The sequence below is a fragment of the Oncorhynchus kisutch genome, unplaced genomic scaffold (genome assembly GCF_002021735.2).
Source record: "Oncorhynchus kisutch isolate 150728-3 unplaced genomic scaffold, Okis_V2 scaffold4072, whole genome shotgun sequence".
NCBI classification, from domain to species: Eukaryota; Metazoa; Chordata; class Actinopteri; order Salmoniformes; family Salmonidae; genus Oncorhynchus; species Oncorhynchus kisutch.
This window is the reverse complement of record NW_022266017.1, coordinates 321,594-345,000: the sequence shown is the minus strand read 5'-3', so window position 1 is coordinate 345,000 and position 23,407 is coordinate 321,594. Positions and strand designations below refer to the sequence as shown.

The window sequence follows — 23,407 nt, the reverse complement described above, 5'->3', positions numbered from 1 at the left end:
CCTCCATTCACCAGAGTGTTAGCAGAGGTTTGCATTAATAGAGGTGTGTGCATTAGCATGCGACCGCTAGCCACATCGCACCACTGCACCACCAAAAGCCTTCTTTATGTCATCCTTCTTTCACTGTGACCACTCTGTGGGACGGACAGACAGACTCAGTTCTGTGGTTGGGTGTTAAGTGTTTAGAGAAAAGAGAAGAGAGGAGAGTGTACAGTGTACAGTGTTTAGTAAAGGTTATGGCCATTTCTCATTTCTAGTCTTCTCGTCCGTTCGCTCTTCTCTGTCATGTCTCCTCCATCCTCTTTCTTTCTGTCTTTCATGCTCTGCTCCTGAGATAGACAGGTGGTGTTGTGAATGAGAAGCAAAAGGGTGCTATCTCTTAATCAGTCTTATGAATCAGAACAGAGGGTTTTTTCTGTCGCAGTGAAGCATTGTCTTGCATGATTCCATTCCCCTTGTTCTCTTCACCTCTTCCCCTCCCCTCTCTTCTCCCCTCTAGATAGGTTTGTTCTGTGCTGTAGTTAATTAGGTAAATAATGGATGGCTCAGTAGTTGAGAACAGAGCAGTATTGCCAGCCACTCTCTCCCTGTACAAACACAGTCTCTGAAGATGGATTGGCAGCGTGGTACTCTGTCGCTGCTGGAGGTGTTTAGAGTGTAAAGGGAGACTACTGTTCAGAGTGTAAAGAGACACTGGTGTTTAGAGTGTAAAGAGACACTGGTGTTCAGAGTGTAAAGAGACACTGGTGTTTAGAGTGTAAAGAGACACTGGTGTTCAGAGTGTAAAGAGACACTGGTGTTTAGAGTGTAAAGAGAGACTGGTGTTTAGAGTGTAAAGAGAGACTGGTGTTTAGAGTGTAAAGAGAGACTAGTGTTCAGAGTGTAAAGAGACACTGGTGTTTAGAGTGTAAAGAGAGACTAGTGTTCAGAGTGTAAAGAGACACTGGTGTTTAGAGTGTAAAGAGACACTGGTGTTTAGAGTGTAAAGAGACACTGGTGTTCAGAGTGTAAAGAGACACTGATGTTCAGAGTGTAAGAGACACTGATGTTCAGAGTGTAAGAGACACTGGTGTTCAGAGTGTAAAGAGACACTGGTGTTTAGAAGGGACAGAGGGGATGTGTTCTGTTTGTGGGCTCTGTGCAGGCCAGTCGAGTTCTTCCACACCAATCTCGACAAACCATTTCTGTATGGACCTCACTTTGTCATACTGAAACAGGAAAGGGCCTTCCCCAAACTGTTGACACAAAGTTGGAAGCACAGAATCGTCGAGAATGTCATTGTATGCTGTAGCGCCATTCTTACTTTACACTTATTTTAATTAAAACTGTATTGTTGGTTAAGGGCTTGTAAGTAAGCATTTCACTGTAAGGTCTACTACACATGTTGTATTCGGCGCATGTGACAAATACAATTTGATTTTATTTTATTAAGATTTCCCTTCCCTGGAACAAAGAGGCCTAGCCGGAACAATGAAAAACAGCCCCAGACCATTATTCCTCCTCCACCAGACTTTACAGTTGGCACTATACATTCAGGCAGGTAGCGTTCTCCTGGCATCCGACAAACCAGATTTGTCCTTCGGACTGCCAGATAGTGAAGTGTGATTCATCACTCCAAAGAACGTGTTTCCACTGCTCCAGAGGCCAGTGGCAGCATGCGTTACACCACTCCAGCCGATCCTTAGCGTTGCACATGGGGATCTTAGGCTTGTGTGCGGCTGCTATAATAATTCTCATCACTGGAAATAGGTGATAACACACTATCACATTTCACAATGATTTTATAACAATTACCTTCACTCCAGATCACCAAATCAGCCAATAGATGATATGGGCATACTGGTCTATGACCTTCACTCCAGATCACCAAATCAGCCAATAGATGATATGGGCATACTGGTCTATTACCTTCACTCCAGATCACCAAATCAGCCAATAGATGATATGGGCATACTGGTCTATTACCTCCACTCCAGATCACCAAATCAGCCAATAGATGATATGGGCATACTGGTCTATTACCTTCTCTCCAGATCACCAAATCAGCCAATAGATGATATGGGCATACTGGTCTATTACCTTCACTCCAGATCACCAAATCAGCCAATAGATGACATGGACATACTGGTCTATTACCTTCACTCCAGATCACCAAATCAGCCAATAGATGATATGGGCATACTGGTCTATTACCTTCACTCCAGATCACCAAATCAGCCAATAGATGATATGGGCATACTGGTCTATTACCTTCACTCCAGATCACCAAATCAGCCAATAGATGATATGGGCATACTGGTCTAGAACACATCCATCTGTTTATATCCTCATGTATGTCTCTTAGATGTGCTCAATCTAAACAGTGGACCAAATGATTCAACTCAGTTTCTCCTTCAAGTAGCATCTCTCAGTGTGCCTGTGGGAAACATAAGAAAGGGCCATTGTTGCTATAGCTCTGGGCAGAGAGGAACTGCAAGTTGAACCCGGTGAGATAGACTCCTACATTTTACAGCTAGCTAGCTACTTCACATGCTGATATTGGCTTTGATAGTACTGTGTGCAGCTGCATTTGCTAGCTTGCTAGCCCATAGCGAGAGCATTGCATTGTGGGTTTTGTAGTCGGCTTGAGCTGCAACAGATTTCCAGGACGATTTTCACATGTTGCCACCAACCTTGTTATAATGACAAAATGAAACATTTTTTCTTCACATATTAGTGTTATTTAACACTGTTAACCACAGGAATGAGTGATTTGTGGTGGATTATCCCTTTAATGCAGAAGGCATGAACACTCAGATGACTAAACACACTGTGTTATTGAATAACACACACACACACACACACACACACACACAGGCACCCACTTTCTCTCTGTGACCCACACATGCATACAAATTCTTTCTTGTCTCTGTCTCTGTCTCTCTCTCTCTGTCTCTCTCTCTCTCTCTCTCTCTCTCTCTCTCTCTCCCTCTCTCTGCCCCCCCCCTCTTTCTCCATGTCACATACACACTAACCCCAGTGTCTTCTCTCCCCTCCCACCAGGAGTTTGAGAACACAGAGGGAGAGGAGTACCAGGCTGACCTGGCCTCGTCTCAGAATGGACCTGAAGTCTACATCCTCCCCCTCACTGAGGTCTCCCTTCCCGTCTCCAAACAGCCCGGACGATCCAGTAAGATCCTAGGCTATCTATGACCCATCACCTATGACCTTTGAACTTTCACCTCTATATATCACCTATGACCCATATGGCTGTCTCTTCTCTCCTCTCCTCTCTTCTCTCCTCTTCTCTCTCGAGTAATTAAACTTCAAGTCTAGCCCTGGGTTAATCAGTCAAATTGCTTGATTACTCAATTGAGTGTTACTAGAGTTGTCTCAGGTCCACACTCCAGGCTGTACTAATCCAAATGGCACCCAATTCCCTACACAGTGCACAACGTTGGACCACGGGACACGGTAGTGCGTTATGGTGCCATTTGGAATGCATACGTGAACCCAGCAGGGCCATCGTCATACCCCTTCATCAGAACACCATCATACCCCTTCATCAGAACACCATCATACCCCTTCATCAGAACACCATCATACCCCATCATCAGAACATCATCAGAACACCATCATACCCTATCATCATAACATCATAGGAACATCATCATACCCTATCATCAGAACACCATCATACCCTATCATCAGAACATCATCAGAACATCATCATACCCTATCATCATAACATCATCAGAACACCATCATACCCTATCATCAGAACATCATCATACCCTATCATCATACCCCATCATCAGAACACCATCATACCCCATCATCTTAACATCATCAGAACATCATCAGAACACCATCATACCCTATCATCATACCCTATCATCATACCCCATCATCAGAACACCATCACAACATCATCATACCCCACCATCATACCCTATCATCAGAACACCATCATACCCTATCATCATAACATCATCATACCCCACCATCATACCCTATCATCATAACATCATCATACCCCATCATCAGAACACCATCATACCCTTTTCATCATCATACCCCATCACCAGAACACCATCATACCCTATCATCAGAACATCATCATACCCTATCATCAGAACACCATCATACCCCATCATCAGAACATCATCATACCCCATCGTCAGAACATCATCAGAACACCATCATACCCTATCATCATAACATCATCATACCCCATCATCAGAACATCATCAGAACACCATCATACCCTATCATCATAACATCATCTGAACGTCATCAGAACATCATCATACCCCATCATCAGAACACCATCATACCCTATCATTAGAACATCATCTGAAGGTCATCAGAACATCATCATACCCTATCATTAGAACATCATCATACCCTATCATCAGAACATCATCAGAACATCATCAGAACACCATCATACCCTATCATCAGAACATCATCATACCCCATCATCAGCACAACATCATACCCTATCATCATAACATCATCATACCCCATCATCAGAACATCATCAGAACATCATCATACCCTATCATCAGAACATCATCAGAACACCATCATACCCTATCATCATAACATCATCTGAACGTCATCAGAACATCATCATACCCCATCATCAGAACACCATCATACCCTATCATTAGAACATCATCTGAAGGTCATCAGAACATCATCATACCCTATCATTAGAACATCATCATACCCTATCATCAGAACATCATCAGAACACCATCATACCCTATCATCAGAACATCATCATACCCCATCATCAGCACAACATCATACCCTATCATCATAACATCATCATACCCCATCATCAGAACATCATCAGAACATCATCATACCCTATCATCAGAACATCATCAGAACACCATCATACCCTATCATCATAACATCATCTGAACGTCATCAGAACATCATCATACCCTATCATTAGAACATCATCATACCCTATCATCAGAACATCATCAGAACACCATCATACCCTATCATCAGAACATCATCATACCCCATCATCAGCACAACCTCATACCCTATCATCATAACATCATCATATCCCATCCTCAGAACATCATCATACCCCATTCTCAGAACATCATCATACCCCATCCTCAGAACATAATCAGAACATTATCAGAACATCATCATACCCCATTCTCAGAACATCATCATACCCCATCATCATACCCTATCATCATACCCCACCATAATACCCTATCATCAGAACACCATCACAACATCATCATACCCCACCATCATACTCCATCATCATACCCCACCATCATACCCTATCATCAGAACACCATCATACCCTATCATCATAACATCATCATACCCCACCATCATACCCTATCATCATAACATCATCATACCCCATCATCAGAACACCATCATACCCTTTTCATCATCATACCCCATCATCAGAACACCATCATACCCTATCATCAGAACATCATCATACCCCATCATCAGAACATCATCATACCCCATCATCAGAACACCATCATACCCCATCATCAGAACATCATCATACCCCATCATCAGAACATCATCAGAACACCATCATACCCTATCATCATAACATCATCAGAACATCATCAGAACACCATCATACCCTATCATCAGAACATCATCATACCCCATCATCAGCACAACATCATACCCTATCATCATAACATCATCATACCCCATCATCAGAACATCATCAGAACACCATCATACCCTATCATCATAACATCATCTGAACGTCATCAGAACATCATCATACCCTATCATTAGAACATCATCATACCCTATCATCAGAACATCATCAGAACACCATCATACCCTATCATCAGTACATCATCATACCCCATCATCAGCACAACCTCATACCCTATCATCATAACATCATCATATCCCATCCTCAGAACATCATCATACCCCATTCTCAGAACATCATCATACCCCATCCTCAGAACATAATCAGAACATCATCATACCCCATTCTCAGAACATCATCATACCCCATCATCATACCCTATCATCATACCCCACCATAATACCCTATCATCAGAACACCATCACAACATCATCATACCCCACCATCATACTCCATCATCATACCCCACCATCATACCCTATCATCAGAACACCATCATACCCTATCATCATAACATCATCATACCCCACCATACTACCCTATCATCAGAACACCATCACAACATCATCATACCCCACCATCATACCCCATCATCATACCCCACCATCATACCCTATCATCAGAACACCATCATACCCTATCATTAGAACATCATCATACCCCATCATCAGAACATCATTAGAACATCATCATACCCTATCATCAGAACATCATCAGAACACCATCATACCCCATCATCAGAACATTATCAGAACACCATCATACCCTATCATCAGAACATTATCAGAACATCATCAGAACATCATCATATCCCATCATCAGAACATTGGCCTGCACACTGGGTTGTTAATTTGAGAGATGGTGAGAATTTCCTGACAAACAGGGACAGAGCACAGACATGCTCTCTTTTCCACTCTTCCTCCATCTCCCCTCCTCTCCCTCTTCCTCTCTCTCTCACTGTAACATCTGTCTGTTGCATAATGCAGAATGAGGCTGGCCTGCTGCAGTGCTCCGTGGCAGTTTATGTGTGTGTGTGTGTGTGTGTGTGTGTGTGTGTGTGTGTGTGTGTGTGTGTGTGTGTGTGTGTGTGTGTGTGTGTGTGTGTGTGTGTGTGTGAGAGGAATGCAAGAGAGCTGGAGCACATTGGGGAGGAAGGAAGCTATAACCCTCACACTCTCTTATTCTCTGGGCTGTCAGCTGTTTGCTATACTTCATGGTGTGTATGTGTGTGTGTGTGTGTGTGTGCTGTGCTCTGAATCCCAGAATGTGAGCATGAGCAGGGATTGGACAAGTCAGCGTCAGGCTAGCAGCCAATTGCCTCCCTCCCTCCTGTCCTCCATAGCTACGGCCGTATGATTGGTTCAGGTGTTGCAGGGTGAGGAGAGGAGAGTGGGGAAGAGAGGAGGAGAGGAGATGGGGAGAGGGAGAGAGAGAGTGGGGGAGACAGCAGAGGACAGAGGAGAAAGGAGGGGTGGGAGAGGGGAGAGAGTATGGGAGAGAGGAGAGAACCGCGGACAGAGGAGAATGGAGGGGTGGGAGAGGGGGAGAGAGGAGAGAACAGAGGGCCGAGGAGAAAGGAGGGATGGGAGAGGGGGAGAGGACAGAGGAGAAAGGAGGGGTGGGAGAGGGGGGAGAGAAGAGAGGATAGATGAGAAAGGAGGGGTGGGAGAGGAGGGGGGAGAGAGTGGGGGAGAGAGGAGAGGAAAGAGGAGAAAGGAGGGGTTGGAATTGTGGTTTTTTTAAAGAGGGGGATTGATTTTGGTGATTCAATGAAAACAACTGTTGAAAAAAGGAGAGGGGAGGGGAGAGGAGGAGAGAGGAGAGGAGAGTAGGAGGGGAGAGGAGGAGGAGAGAGGAGAGGAGAGGAGGAGGGGAGAGGAGGAGGAGAGAGGAGAGGAGGAGGAGAGAAGAGAGGAGAGGAGGAGGAGAGAGGAGAGGAGAGGAGGAGAGGAGAGGAGGAGGAGAGGAGAGGAGGAGGAGAGAGAAGAGGAGAGTAGGAGGGGAGAGGAGGAGGAAAGAGGAGGAGGAGAGTAGGAGGGGAGAGGAGAGGTTCATGAGGGATTGGCTCTGGTCTGGATGCATCGTTTCCTGTTCATCTATCCTCCTCCTCCTCTTCCTCTCCACCCTCTGTTTCTCTGTAGTCCTGAATCTCAGTGCTATTGACTCTGTGCTGCTGTCTTTCAACCTCTGCAGTCAGAAACAGAAAGTCTCCCACACATGCATGCACATTATTTATACTTAATTCTCTCTCTCTGGCTCTCTTTTTTTTCTTTCTCTCTCTCTCTCTTTCTCTCTCCCTCTCTCTGTCTCTCTGTCTCTCTTTTTCTCTCTCTCTCTCTTTCTCTCTCTCTCTCTCTCTCAATTCAATTCAATTCAGTTCAATTCAAGGCTTTATTGGCATGGGAAACATATGTTGCAAGTTAAGTGAAGTAGATAATATACAAAAGTGAAATAAACAATAAAAATTAACAGTAAACATTACACTCATAACACTCACAGAAGTTCCAAAAGAATAAAGGCATTACAAATGTTGGATTATGTATATATATAGTGTTTGTAACGATGTACAAATGGTTAAAGTACAAAAGGGAAAATAAATACAAAATAAATATGGGTTGTATTTACAATGATGTTTGTTCTTCACTGGTTGCCCTTTTCTTGTGGCAACAGGTCACAAATCTTGCTGCTGTGATGGCACACTGTGTTATTTCACCCAGTAGATATGGGAGTTTATCAAAATCGGATTTGTTTTCAAATTCTTTGTGGATCTGTATAATCTGAAGGAAATATGTGTCTCTGATATGGTCATACATTTGGCAGGAGGTTAGGAAGTGCAGCTCAGTTTGCACCTCATTTTGTGGGCAGTGAACATAGCCTGTCTTCTCTTGAGAGCCAGGTCTGCCTGCGGTGGCCTTTCTCAATAGCAAGGCTATGCTCACTGAGTCTGTACATAGTCAAAGCTTTCCTTAAGTTTGGGTCAGTCACAGTGGTCAGGTATTCTGCCACTGTGTATTCTCTGTTTAGGGCCAAACAGCATTCTAGTTTACTCTGTTTTTGTTCATTCTTTCCAATGTGTCAAGTAATTATCTTTTTGGTTTTCTCATGATTTGGTTGGGTCTAATTGTGTTGCTGTCCTGGGGCTCTGTGGGGGTCTGTTTGTGTTTGTGAGCAGAGCCCCAGGACCAGCTTGCTTAGGGGACTCTTCTCTGGGTTCATCTCTCTGTGGGTGATGGTTTTGTAATGGAAGGTTTGGGAATTGCTTCCTTTTAGGTGGTTGTAGAATTTAACGTCTCTTTTCTGCATTTTGATAATTAGCGGGTATCGCCCTAATTCTGCTCTGTGTGCATTATTTGGTGTTTTACGTTGTACATTGAGAATATTTTGCAGAATTCTGCGTGCAGAGTCTCAATTTAGTGTTTGTCCCATTTTGTGAATTCTTGGTTGGTGAGCGGACCCCAGATCTCACAACCATAAAGGGCAATGGGTTCTATAACTGATTTAAGTATTTTTAGCCAGATCCTAATTGGTATGTTGAATTTTATTTTCCTTTTGATGGCATAGAATGCCCTTCTTGCCTTGTCTCACCATTGATCGTTCACAGCTTTGTGGAAGTTACCTGTGGCGCTGATGTTTCGGCCAAGGTATGTATCATTTTTTGTGTGCTCTAGGGCAAAGATCTCTAGATGGAATTTGTATTTGTGGTCCTGGCAACTGGACCTTTTTTGGAACACCATTAGTTTTGACTTACTGAGATTTACTGTCTGGTCCCTGGTCTGGCAGAATCTGTACAGAAGATCTAGGTGCTGCTGTAGGCCCTCCTTGGCTGGGGACAGAAGCACCTGATCATCAGCAAACAGTAGACATTTGACTTCAGATTCTAATAGGGTGAGGCCGGGTGCTGCAGACTGTTCTAGTGCTCTCGCCAATTCACTGATATATATGTTGAAGAGGGTCGGGCTTAAGCTGCATCCCTGTCTCACCCCACAGCCCTGAGGGAAGAAATGTGTGTTTTAACCACACACTTGTTGTTTGTGTACATGGATCTTATTTTTTTTAATATATTTTTTTATTTCACCTTTATTTAACCAGGTAGGCTAGTTGAGAACACCTTTATTTAACCAGGTAGGCTAGTTGAGAACACCTTTATTTAACCAGGTAGGCTAGTTGAGAACACCTTTATTTAACCAGGTAGGCTAGTTGAGAACACCTTTATTTAACCAGGTAGGCTAGTTGAGAACACCTTTATTTAACCAGGTAGGCTAGTTGAGAACACCTTTATTTAACCAGGTAGGCTAGTTGAGAACACCTTTATTTAACCAGGTAGGCTAGTTGAGAACACCTTTATTTAACCAGGTAGGCTAGTTGAGAACAAGTTCTCATTTGCAACTGCGACCTGGCCAAGATAAAGCATAGCAGTGTGAGCAGACAACAAAGAGTTACACATGGAGTAAACAATTAACAAGTCAATAACACAGTAGAAACCAAAGGGGGAGTCTATATACAATGTGTGCAAAAGGCATGAGGAGGTAGGCAAATAATTACAATTTTGCAGATTAACACTGGAGTGATGAATGATCAGATGGTCATGTACAGGTAGAGATATTGGTGTGCAAAAGAGCAGAAAAGTAAATAAATAAAAACAGTATGGGGATGAGGTAGGTGAGAAAGGGTGGGCTATTTACCAATAGACTATGTACAGCTGCAGCGATCGGTTAGCCGCTCAGATAGCTGATGTTTGAAGTTGGTGAGGGAGATAAAAGTCTCCAACTTCAGCGATTTTTGCAATTCGTTCCAGTCACAGGCAGCAGAGTACTGGAACGAAAGGCGGCCAAATGAGGTGTTGGCTTTAGGGATGATCAGTGAGATACACCTGCTGGAGCGCGTGCTACGGATGGGTGTTGCCATCGTGACCAGTGTGCTGAGATAAGGCGGAGCTTTACCTAGCATGGACTTGTAGATGACCTGGAGCCAGTGGGTCTGGCGACGAATATGTAGCGAGGGCCAGCCGACTAGAGCATACAAGTCGCAGTGGTGGGTGGTATAAGGTGCTTTAGTGACGAAACGGATGGCACTGTGATAGACTGCATCCAGTTTGCCGAGTAGAGTGTTGGAAGCCATTTTGTAGATGACATCGCCGAAGTCGAGGATCGGTAGGATAGTCAGTTTTACTAGGGTAAGCTTGGCGGCGTGAGTGAAGGAGGCTTTGTTGCGGAATAGAAAGCCGACTCTTGATTTGATTTTCGATTGGAGATGTTTGATATGAGTCTGGAAGGAGAGTTTGCAGTCTAGCCAGACACCTAGGTACTTATAGACGTCCACATATTCTAGGTCGGAACCATCCAGGGTGGTGATGCTAGTCGGGCATGCGGGTGCAGGCAGCGACCGGTTGAAAAGCATGCATTTGGTTTCACTACCGTTTAAGAGCAGTTGGAGGCCACGGAAGGAGTGTTGTATGGCATTGAAGCTTGTTTGGAGGTTAGATAGCACAGTGTCCAAAGACGGGCCGAAGGTATATAGAATGGTGTCATCTGCGTAGAGGTGGATCAGGGAATCGCCCGCAGCAAGAGCAACATCATTGATATACACAGAGAAAAGAGTCGGCCCGAGAATTGAACCCTGTGGCACAAACTCTGCCAGAGGACCAGACAGCATGCCCTCCGATTTGACGCACTGAACTCTGTCTGCAAAGTAATTGGTGAACCAGGCAAGGCAGTCATCACATCTCTCTCTCTCTCTCTCTCTCTCTCTCTCTCTCTCTCTCTCTCTCTCTCTCTCTCTCTCTCTCTCTCTCTCTCTCTCTCTCCCTCTCCCTCTCTCTCCCTCCCTCCCTCCCTCTCATAGAAGAAGGCCTACTCTCATAAGCTGAAGTAATGATGTCTGTATGGAATACATCTGCTTCCCAAATGGCCCCCTATTCCCTACATTGTGCACTACTTCTGACCAGAGCACTATGGTCCCTGGTCTAAAGTAAAATCATGTTTTTTTGGCCACATACACATATTTAGCAGATGTTATTGTGGGTGTAGTGAAATGCTTGTGTAGTGCACTATATAGCGAACAGGGTGCCATTTGGGATGTATACTGTTTATAAAGGTCAAGCCAGCTATAAGTCTGACAGGATCATCCTTATTCTATAGAACATTGTTCATCAGGCATTTCAAAAGAACTTTAACCATACATATTTACTACATACAATACACACATAGCTCCTGTCCTCACACACTGTTACACATAGCTACTGTCCTTACACACTGTTACACATAGCTCCTGTCCTCACACACTGTTACACATAGCTACTGTCCTCACACACTGTTACACATAGCTCCTGTCCTCACACACTGTTACACATAGCTCCTGTCCTCACACACTGTTACACATAGCTCCTGTCCTCACACACTGTTACACATAGCTACTGTCCTCACACACTGTTACACATAGCTCCTGTCCTCACACACTGTTACACATAGCTACTGTCCTCACACACTGTTACACATAGCTCCTGTCCTCACACACTGTTACACATAGCTCCTGTCCTCACACACTGTTACACAGAGCTCCTGTCCTCACACACTGTTACACAGAGCTCCTGTCCTCACACACTGTTACACATGGCTCCTGTCCTCACACACTGTTACACAGAGCTCCTGTCCTCACACACTGTTACACATGGCTCCTGTCCTCACACACTGTTACACATGGCTCCTGTCCTCACACACTGTTACACATAGCTACTGTCCTCACACACTGTTACACATGGCTCCTGTCCTCACACACTGTTACACATGTCACCACACCACACCACACCAAGAGACATGTCACCACACCAAGAGACATGTCACCACACCAAGAGACATGTCACCACACCAAGAGACATGTCACCACACCAAGAGACTTGTCACCACACCAAGAGACATGTCACCACACTACACCAAGAGACATGTCACCACACTACACCAAGAAACATGTCACCACACAAAGAGACATGTCACCACACTACACCAAGAGACATGTCACCACACCACACCAAGAGACATGTCACCACACCAAGAGACATGTCACCACACCAAGAGACATGTCACCACACCAAGAGACATGTCACCACACTACACCAAGAGACATGTCACCACACTACACCAAGAGACATGTCACCACACCAAGAGACATGTCACCACACTACACCAAGAGACATGTCACCACACCAAGAGACATGTCACCACACTACACCAAGAGACATGTCACCATACCAAGAGACATGTCACCACACAAAGAGACATGTCACCACACAAAGAGACATGTCACCACACTACACCAAGAGACATGTCAACACACCAAGAGACATGTCACCACACTACACCAAGAAACATGTCACCACACAAAGAGACATGTCACCACACTACACCAAGAGACATGCCACCACACCAAGAGACATGTCACCACACCAAGAGACATGTCACCACACCAAGAGACATGTCACCACACCAAGAGACATGTCACCACACCAAGAGACATGTCACCACACCAAGAGACTTGTCACCACACCAAGAGACTTGTCACCACACTACACCAAGAAACATGTCACCACACAAAGAGACATGTCACCACACTACACCAAGAGACATGTCACCACACTACACCAAGAGACATGTCACCACACCACACCAAGAGACATGTCACCACACCAAGAGACATGTCACCACACCAAGAGACATGTCACCACACCAAGAGACATGTCACCACACTACACCAAGAGACATGTCACCACACTACACCAAGAGACATGTCACCACACCAAGAGACATGTCACCACACTACACCAAGAGACATGTCACCACACCAAGAGACATGTCACCACACTACACCGAGAGACATGTCACCACACCAAGAGACATGTCACCACACAAAGAGACATGTCACCACACTACACCAAGAGACATGTCACCACACCAAGAGACATGTCACCACACTACACCAAGAAACATGTCACCACACAAAGAGACATGTCACCACACTACACCAAGAGACATGTCACCACACCAAGAGACATGTCACCACACAAAGAGACATGTCACCACACTACACCAAGAGACATGTCACCACACTACACCAAGAAACTTGTCACCACACCAAGAGACATGTCACCACACTACACCAAGAGACATGTCACCACACTACACCAAGAGACATGTCACCACACTACACCAAGAAACATGTCACCACACCAAGAGACATGTCACCACACTACACCAAGAGATATGTCACCACACAAAGAGACATGTCACCACACCAAGAGACATGTTACCACACTACACCAAGAGACATGTCACTACACCAAGAGACATGTCACCACACCAAGAAACATGTCACCACACTACCACAAGAGACATGTCACCACACCAAGAGACATGTCACCACACCAAGAGACATGTCACCACACCAAGGGACATGTCACCACACCCAAGAGACATGTCACCACACCAAGAGACATGTCACCACACCACACCAAGAGACATGTCACCACACCAAGAGACATGTCACCACACCAAGAGACATGTCACCACACCAAGAGACATGTCACCACACCAAGAGACATGTCACCACACTACACCAAGAGACATGTCACCACACAAAGAGACATGTCACCACACTACACCAAGAAACATGTCACCACACCAAGAGACATGTCACCACACTACACCAAGAGACATGTCACCATACCAAGAGACATGTCACCATACCAAGAGACATGTCACCACACTACACCAAGAAACATGTCACCACACAAAGAGACATGTCACCACACTACACCAAGAGACATGTCACCACACCACACCAAGAGACATGTCACCACACCAAGAGACATGTCACCACACCAAGAGACATGTCACCACACTACACCAAGAGACATGTCACCACACTACACCAAGAGACATGTCACCACACCAAGAGACATGTCACCACACTACACCAAGAGACATGTCACCACACCAAGAGACATGTCACCACACTACACCAAGAGACATGTCACCATACCAAGAGACATGTCACCACACAAAGAGACATGTCACCACCTACACCAAGAGACATGTCAACACACCAAGAGACATGTCACCACACTACACCAAGAGACTTGTCACCACACTACACCAAGAAACATGTCACCACACCAAGAGACATGTCACCACACCAAGAGACATGTCACCACACCAAGAGACATGTCACCACACCAAGAGACATGTCACCACACCAAGAGACATGTCACCACACCAAGAGACATGTCACCACACCAAGAGACATGTCACCACACCAAGAGACATGTCACCACACTACACCAAGAGACATGTCACCACACCACACCAAGAGACATGTCACCACACCAAGAGACATGTCACCACACCAAGAGACATGTCACCACACCAAGAGACATGTCACCACACTACACCAAGAGACATGTCACCACACTACACCAAGAGACATGTCACCACACCAAGAGACATGTCACCACACTACACCAAGAGACATGTCACCACACCAAGAGACATGTCACCACACTACACCAAGAGACATGTCACCACACCAAGAGACATGTCACCACACAAAGAGACATGTCACCACACTACACCAAGAGACATGTCACCACACCAAGAGACATGTCACCACACTACACCAAGAGACATGCCACCACACCAAGAGACATGTCACCACACCAAGAGACATGTCACCACACTACACCAAGAGACATGTCACCACACCAAGAGACATGTCACCACACAAAGAGACATGTCACCACACTACACCAAGAGACATGTCACCACACTACACCAAGAAACATGTCACCACACCAAGAGACATGTCACCACACTACACCAAGAGACATGTCACCACACTACACCAAGAGACATGTCACCACACTACACCAAGAAACATGTCACCACACCAAGAGACATGTCACCACACTACACCAAGAGATATGTCACCACACAAAGAGACATGTCACCACACCAAGAGACATGTCACCACACTACACCAAGAGACATGTCACTACACCAAGAGACATGTCACCACACCAAGAAACATGTCACCACACTACCACAAGAGACATGTCACCACACCAAGAGACATGTCACCACACCAAGAGACATGTCACCACACCAAGGGACATGTCACCACACCAAGAGACATGTCACCACACCAAGAGACATGTCACCACACCACACCAAGAGACATGTCACCACACCAAGAGACATGTCACCACACCAAGAGACATGTCACCACACCAAGAGACATGTCACCACACTACACCAAGAGACATGTCACCACACAAAGAGACATGTCACCACACTACACCAAGAAACATGTCACCACACCAAGAGACATGTCACCACACTACACCAAGAGACATGTCACCACACTACACCAAGAAACATGTCACCACACCAAGAGACATGTCACCACACTACACCAAGAGATATGTCACCACACAAGAGACATGTCACCACACCAAGAGACATGTCACCACACTACACCAAGAGATATGTCACCACACCAAGAGACATGTCACCACACCAAGAGACATGTCACCACACTACACCAAGAGACATGTCACCACACCAAGAGACATGTCACCACACAAAGAGACATGTCACCACACTACACCAAGAGACATGTCACCACACCAAGAGACATGTCACCACACAAAGAGACATGTCACCACACTACACCAAGAGACATGTCACCACACTACACCAAGAAACATGTCACCACACCAAGAGACATGTCACCACACTACACCAAGAGACATGTCACCACACTACACCAAGAGACATGTCACCACACTACACCAAGAAACATGTCACCACACCAAGAGACATGTCACCACACCAAGAGACATGTCACCACACAAAGAGACATGTCACCACACTACACCAAGAGACATGTCACCACACCAAGAGACATGTCACCACACAAAGAGACATGTCACCACACTACACCAAGAGACATGTCACCACACTACACCAAGAAACATGTCACCACACCAGAGACATGTCACCACACTACACCAAGAGACATGTCACCACACTACACCAAGAGACATGTCACCACACTACACCAAGAAACATGTCACCACACCAAGAGACATGTCACCACACTACACCAAGAGATATGTCACCACACCAAGAGACATGTCACCACACAAAGAGACATGTCACCACACTACACCAAGAGACATGTCACCACACCAAGAGACATGTCACCACACAAAGAGACATGTCACCACACTACACCAAGAGACATGTCACCACACTACACCAAGAAACATGTCACCACACCAAGAGACATGTCACCACACTACACCAAGAGACATGTCACCACACTACACCAAGAGACATGTCACCACACCAAGAGACATGTCACCACACCACACCAAGAGACATGTCACCACACCAAGAGACATGTCACCACACCAAGAGACATGTCACCACACCAAGAGACATGTCACCACACCAAGAGACATGTCACCACACTACACCAAGAGACATGTCACCACACAAAGAGACATGTCACCACACTACACCAAGAAACATGTCACCACACCAAGAGACATGTCACCACACTACACCAAGAGACATGTCACCATACCAAGAGACATGTCACCATACCAAGAGACATGTCACCACACTACACCAAGAAACATGTCACCACACAAAGAGACATGTCACCACACTACACCAAGAGACATGTCACCACACCACACCAAGAGACATGTCACCACACCAAGAGACATGTCACCACACCAAGAGACATGTCACCACACTACACCAAGAGACATGTCACCACACTACACCAAGAGACATGTTCACCACACCAAGAGACATGTCACCACACTACACCAAGAGACATGTCACCACACCAAGAGACATGTCACCACACTACACCAAGAGACATGTCACCATACCAAGAGACATGTCACCACACAAAGAGACATGTCACCACCTACACCAAGAGACATGTCAACACACCAAGAGACATGTCACCACACTACACCAAGAGACTTGTCACCACACTACACCAAGAAACATGTCACCACACCAAGAGGACATGTCACCACACCAAGAGACATGTCACCACACCAAGAGACATGTCACCACACCAAGAGACATGTCACCACACAAGAGACATGTCCACCACACCAAGAGACATGTCACCACACCAAGAGACATGTCACCACACCAAGAGACATGTCACCACACTACACCAAGAGACATGTCCACACCACACAAACATTCCACCACCAAGAGACATGTCACCACACCAAGAGACATGTCACCACACCAAGAGACATGTCACCACACTACACAAGAGACATGTCACCACACTACACCAAGAGGACATGTCACCACACTGACACCAAGAGACATGCACACACCAAGAGACATGTCACCACACTACACCAAGAGACATGTCACCACACCAAGAGACATGTCACCACACTACACCAAGAGACATGTCACCACACCAAGAGACATGTCACCACACAAAGAGACATGTCACCACACTACACCAAGAGACATGTCACCACACTACACAAGAAGACATGTCACCACACCAAGAGACATGTCACCACACTACACCAAGAGACATGCAACCACACCAAGAGACATGTCACCACACCAGAGAACATGTCACCACACTACACCAAGAGACATGTCACCACACCAAGAGACATGTCACCACACAAAGAGACATGTCACCACACTACACCAAGAGACATGTCACCACATACACCAAGAAAACATGTCACCACACCAAGAGACATGTCACCACACTACACCAAGAGACATGTCACCCACTACACCAAGAGACAGTCACCACACTACACCAAGAAACATGTCACCACACCAAGAGACATGTCACCACACTACAACCAAGAGATATGTCACCACACAAAGAGGACATGTCACCACACCAAGAGACATGTCACCACACTACACCAAGAGACATGTCACTACACCAAGGAGACATGTCACCACACCAAGAAACATGTCACCACACTACCACCAAGAGACATGTCACCACACCAAGAGACATGTCACCACACCAAGAGACATGTCCACCACACCAAGGGACATGTCACCACACCAAGAGACATGTCACCACACCAAGAGACATGTCACCACACCACACCAAGAGACATGTCACCACACCAAGAGACATGTCACCACCCCAAGAGACATGTCACCACACCAAGAGACATGTCACCACACTACACCAAGAGACATGTCACCACACAAAGAGACATGTCACCACCACTACACCAAGAAACATGTCACCACACCAAGAGACATGTCACCACCACTACACCAAGAGACATGTCACCACCACTACACCAAGAAACATGTCACCACACCAAGAGACTGTCACCACACTACACCAAGAGATATGTCACCACACAAAGAGACATGTCACCACACCAAGAGACATGTCACCACACTACACCAAGAGATATGTCACCACACCAAGAGACATGTCACCACACAAGAGACATGTCACACACACTACACCAAGAGACATGTCACCACACCAAGAGACATGTTCACCACACCAAAGAGACATGTCACCACACTACACCAAGAGACATGTCACCACACCAAGAGACATGTCACCACACAAAGAGACATGTCACCACACTACACCAAGAGACATGTCACCACACTACACCAAGAAACATGTCACCACACCAAGAGACATGTCACCACACTACACCAAGAGACATGTCACCACACTACACCAAGAGACATGTCACCACACTACACCAAGAAACATGTCACCACACCAAGAGACATGTCACCACACAAAGAGACATGTCACCACACTACACCAAGAGACATGTCACCACACCAAGAGACATGTCACCACACAAAGAGACATGTCACCACACTACACCAAGAGACATGTCACCACACTACACCAAGAAACATGTCACCACACCAAGAGACATGTCACCACACTACACCAAGAGACATGTCACCACACTACACCAAGAGACATGTCACCACACTACACCAAGAAACATGTCACCACACCAAGAGACATGTCACCACACTACACCAAGAGATATGTCACCACACCAAGAGACATGTCACCACACAAAGAGACATGTCACCACACTACACCAAGAGACATGTCACCACACCAAGAGACATGTCACCACACAAAGAGACATGTCACCACACTACACCAAGAGACATGTCCACCACACTACACCAAGAAAAATGTCACCACACCAAGAGACATGTCACCACACTACACCAAGAGACATGTCACCACACTACACCAACACACTACACCCAAGAAACATGTCACCACACCAAGAGACATGTCACCACACTACACCAAGAGATATGTCCACCACACCAAGAGACATGTCACTACACCAGAGACATGTCACCACACCAGAGACATGTCACCACACCAAGAGACATGTCACCACACCAAGAGACATGTCACCACACCAAGAGACATGTCACCACACTACACCAAGAGGACATGTCAACCCAACCCAAGGAGACATGTCACCACACCAAGAGACATGTCACCCACACTACACCAAGAGACATGTCACCACACCAAGAGAGCATGTCACCACACTACACCAAGAGCATGTCACCACACTACACCAGAGGACATGTCACCACACCACACCAAGAGACATGTCACCACACCATACCAAGAGACATGTCACCACACTACACCAAGAGGACATGTCACCACACCACACCAAGAGACATGTCACCACACCACACCAAGAGACATGTCACCACACTACACCAAGAGACATGTCACCACACCACACCAAGAGACATGTCACCACACCAAGAGACATGTCACCACACCAAGAGACATGCACCACACCAGAGACATGTCACCCACACCAAGAGACATGTCACCACACAAAGAGACATGTCACCACACCAAGAGACATGTCACCACACCAAGAGACATGTCACCACACCAAGAGACATGTCACCACACCAAGAAAACATGTCACCACACAAGAGACATGTCACCCACACCAAGAGACATGTCACCACACAAGAGACATGTCACCACACCAAGAGACAGTCACCACACTACACAAAGAGCATGTCACCACACCAAGAGACATGTCACCACACAAAGAGACATGTCACCACACTACACCAAGAGACATGTCACCACACTACACCAAGAAACATGTCACCACACCAAGAGACATGTCACCACACTACACCAAGAGACATGTCACCACACTTACACCAAGAAACATGTCACCACACCAAGAGACATGTCACCACACTACACCAAGAGATATGTCACCACACAAAGAGACATGTCACCACACCAAGAGACATGTCACCACACTACACCAAGAGACATGTCACCACACCAAGAGACATGTCACCACACAAAGGAGAGACATGTCACCACACTACACCAAGAGATATGTCACCACACCAAAGAGACATGTCACCACACTACACCAAGAGGACATGTCACCACACCAAGAGACATGTCACCACACAAAGAGGACATGTCACCACACTACACCAAGAGACATGTCACCACACTACACCAAGAAACATGTCACCACACTACACCAAGAGACATGTCACCACACTACACCAAGAAACATGTCACCACACCAAGAGACATGTCACCACACTACACCAAGAGATATGTCACCACACAAAGAGACATGTCACCACACCAAGAGACATGAAACCACACTACACCAAGAGACCCCCCCCCCCCCCAAGTCACTACACCCAAGAGACATGTCACCACACCAAGAGACATGTCCCACACCACAAGAGACATGTCACCACACCAAGAGACATGTCACCAACCAAAGAGACATGTCACCACACTACACCAAGAGACATGTCACTACACCAAGAGGACATGTCACCCACACCAAGAGACATGTCACCACACTACACCAAGAGACATGTCACCACACCAAGAGACATGTCACTACACCAAGAGACATGTCACCACACACAAGAGACATGTCACCACACCAAGAGACATGTCACCACACCAAGAGACATGTCACCACACCAAGAGACATGTCACCCACTACACCAAGAGACATGTCAGCACACCAAGAGACATGTCACCACACTACACCAAGAGACATGTCACCACACTACACCAAGAGACATGTCACCACACCACACCAAGAGACATGTCACCACACCATACCAAGAGACATGTCACCACACTACACCAAGAGACATGTCACCACACCACACCAAGAGACATGTCACCACACCACACCAAGAGACATGTCACCACACTACACCAAGAGACATGTCACCACACCACACCAAGAGACATGTCACCACACCAAGAGACATGTCACCACACCAAGAGACATGTCACCACACCAAGAGACATGTTACCACAACAAGAGACATATCACCACACAAAGAGACATGTCACCACACCAAGAGACATGTCACCACACCAAGAGACATGTCACCACACCAAGAGACATGTCACCACACAAAGAGACATGTCACCACACCAAGAGACATGTCACCACACCAAGAGACATGTCACCACACCAAGAAACATGTCACCACACCAAGAGACATGTCACCACACCAAGAGACATGTCACCACACCAAGAGACATGTCACCACACCAAGAGACATGTCACCACACCAAGAGACATGTCACCACACAAAGAGACATGTCACCACACCAAGAGACATGTCACCACACCAAGAGACATGTCACCACACCAAGAGACATGTCACTTTGTAATACAGCAGTAACTCTGTGTGGGTGAATATAATTTAGCCCAACAGTGTGTAAGTTACTGTGTGTGTCTATCATCCCACCAGCTCACAGCCACAATGCCTGCCTCTTACCTCAGGCTTCACTGCCAGGGACATGGCAGAGACATGTCACCACACCAAGAGACATGTCACCACACTACACCAAGAGACATGTCACTACACCAAGAGACATGTCACCACACCAAGAGACATGTCACCACACTACACCAAGAGACATGTCACCACACCAAGAGACATGTCACTACACCAAGAGACATGTCACCACACCAAGAGACATGTCACCACACCAAGAGACATGTCACCACACACAAGAGACATGTCACCACCCAAGAGACATGTCACCACACTACACCAAGAGACATGTCACCACACCAAGAGACATGTCACCACACTACACCAAGAGACATGTCACCACACTACACCAAGAGACATGTCACCACACCACACCAAGAGACATGTCACCACACCATACCAAGAGACATGTCACCACACTACACCAAGAGACATGTCCCCACACCACGACAAGAGACATGTCACCACACACACCAAGAGACATGTCACCACACTACACCAAGAGACATGTCACCACACCACACCAAGAGACATGTCACCACACCAAGAGACATGTCACCACACCAAGAGACATGTCACCACACCAAGAGACATGTTACCACAACAAGAGACATATCACCACACCAAGAGACCTGTCACCACACCAACGAGACATGTCCACCACACCAAGAGACCATGTCACCACACAAAGAGACATGTCACCACACCAAGAGACCATGTCACCACACCAAGAGACATGTCACCACACGCAAGAAACATGTCACCCCAACCAAGAGACATGTCACCACACCAAGAGACATGTCACCACACCAAGACGACATGTCACCACACCAAGAGA

General features: G+C 46.2%; 1 protein-coding gene across 1 annotated transcript in view; it reads left to right on the top strand.

Annotated features, from left to right (window-relative positions):
* LOC109879899 (serine/threonine-protein kinase LMTK1) overlaps positions 1-23,407 on the top strand; it is a 59,712-nt gene that overhangs the window by 2,604 nt on the left and 33,701 nt on the right. Inside the window, exon 2 of the mRNA XM_031822132.1 lies at positions 3,043-3,169. Coding sequence (XP_031677992.1) covers positions 3,043-3,169 — 127 coding nt within the window. The remainder of the gene's footprint in view (positions 1-3,042; positions 3,170-23,407) is intronic.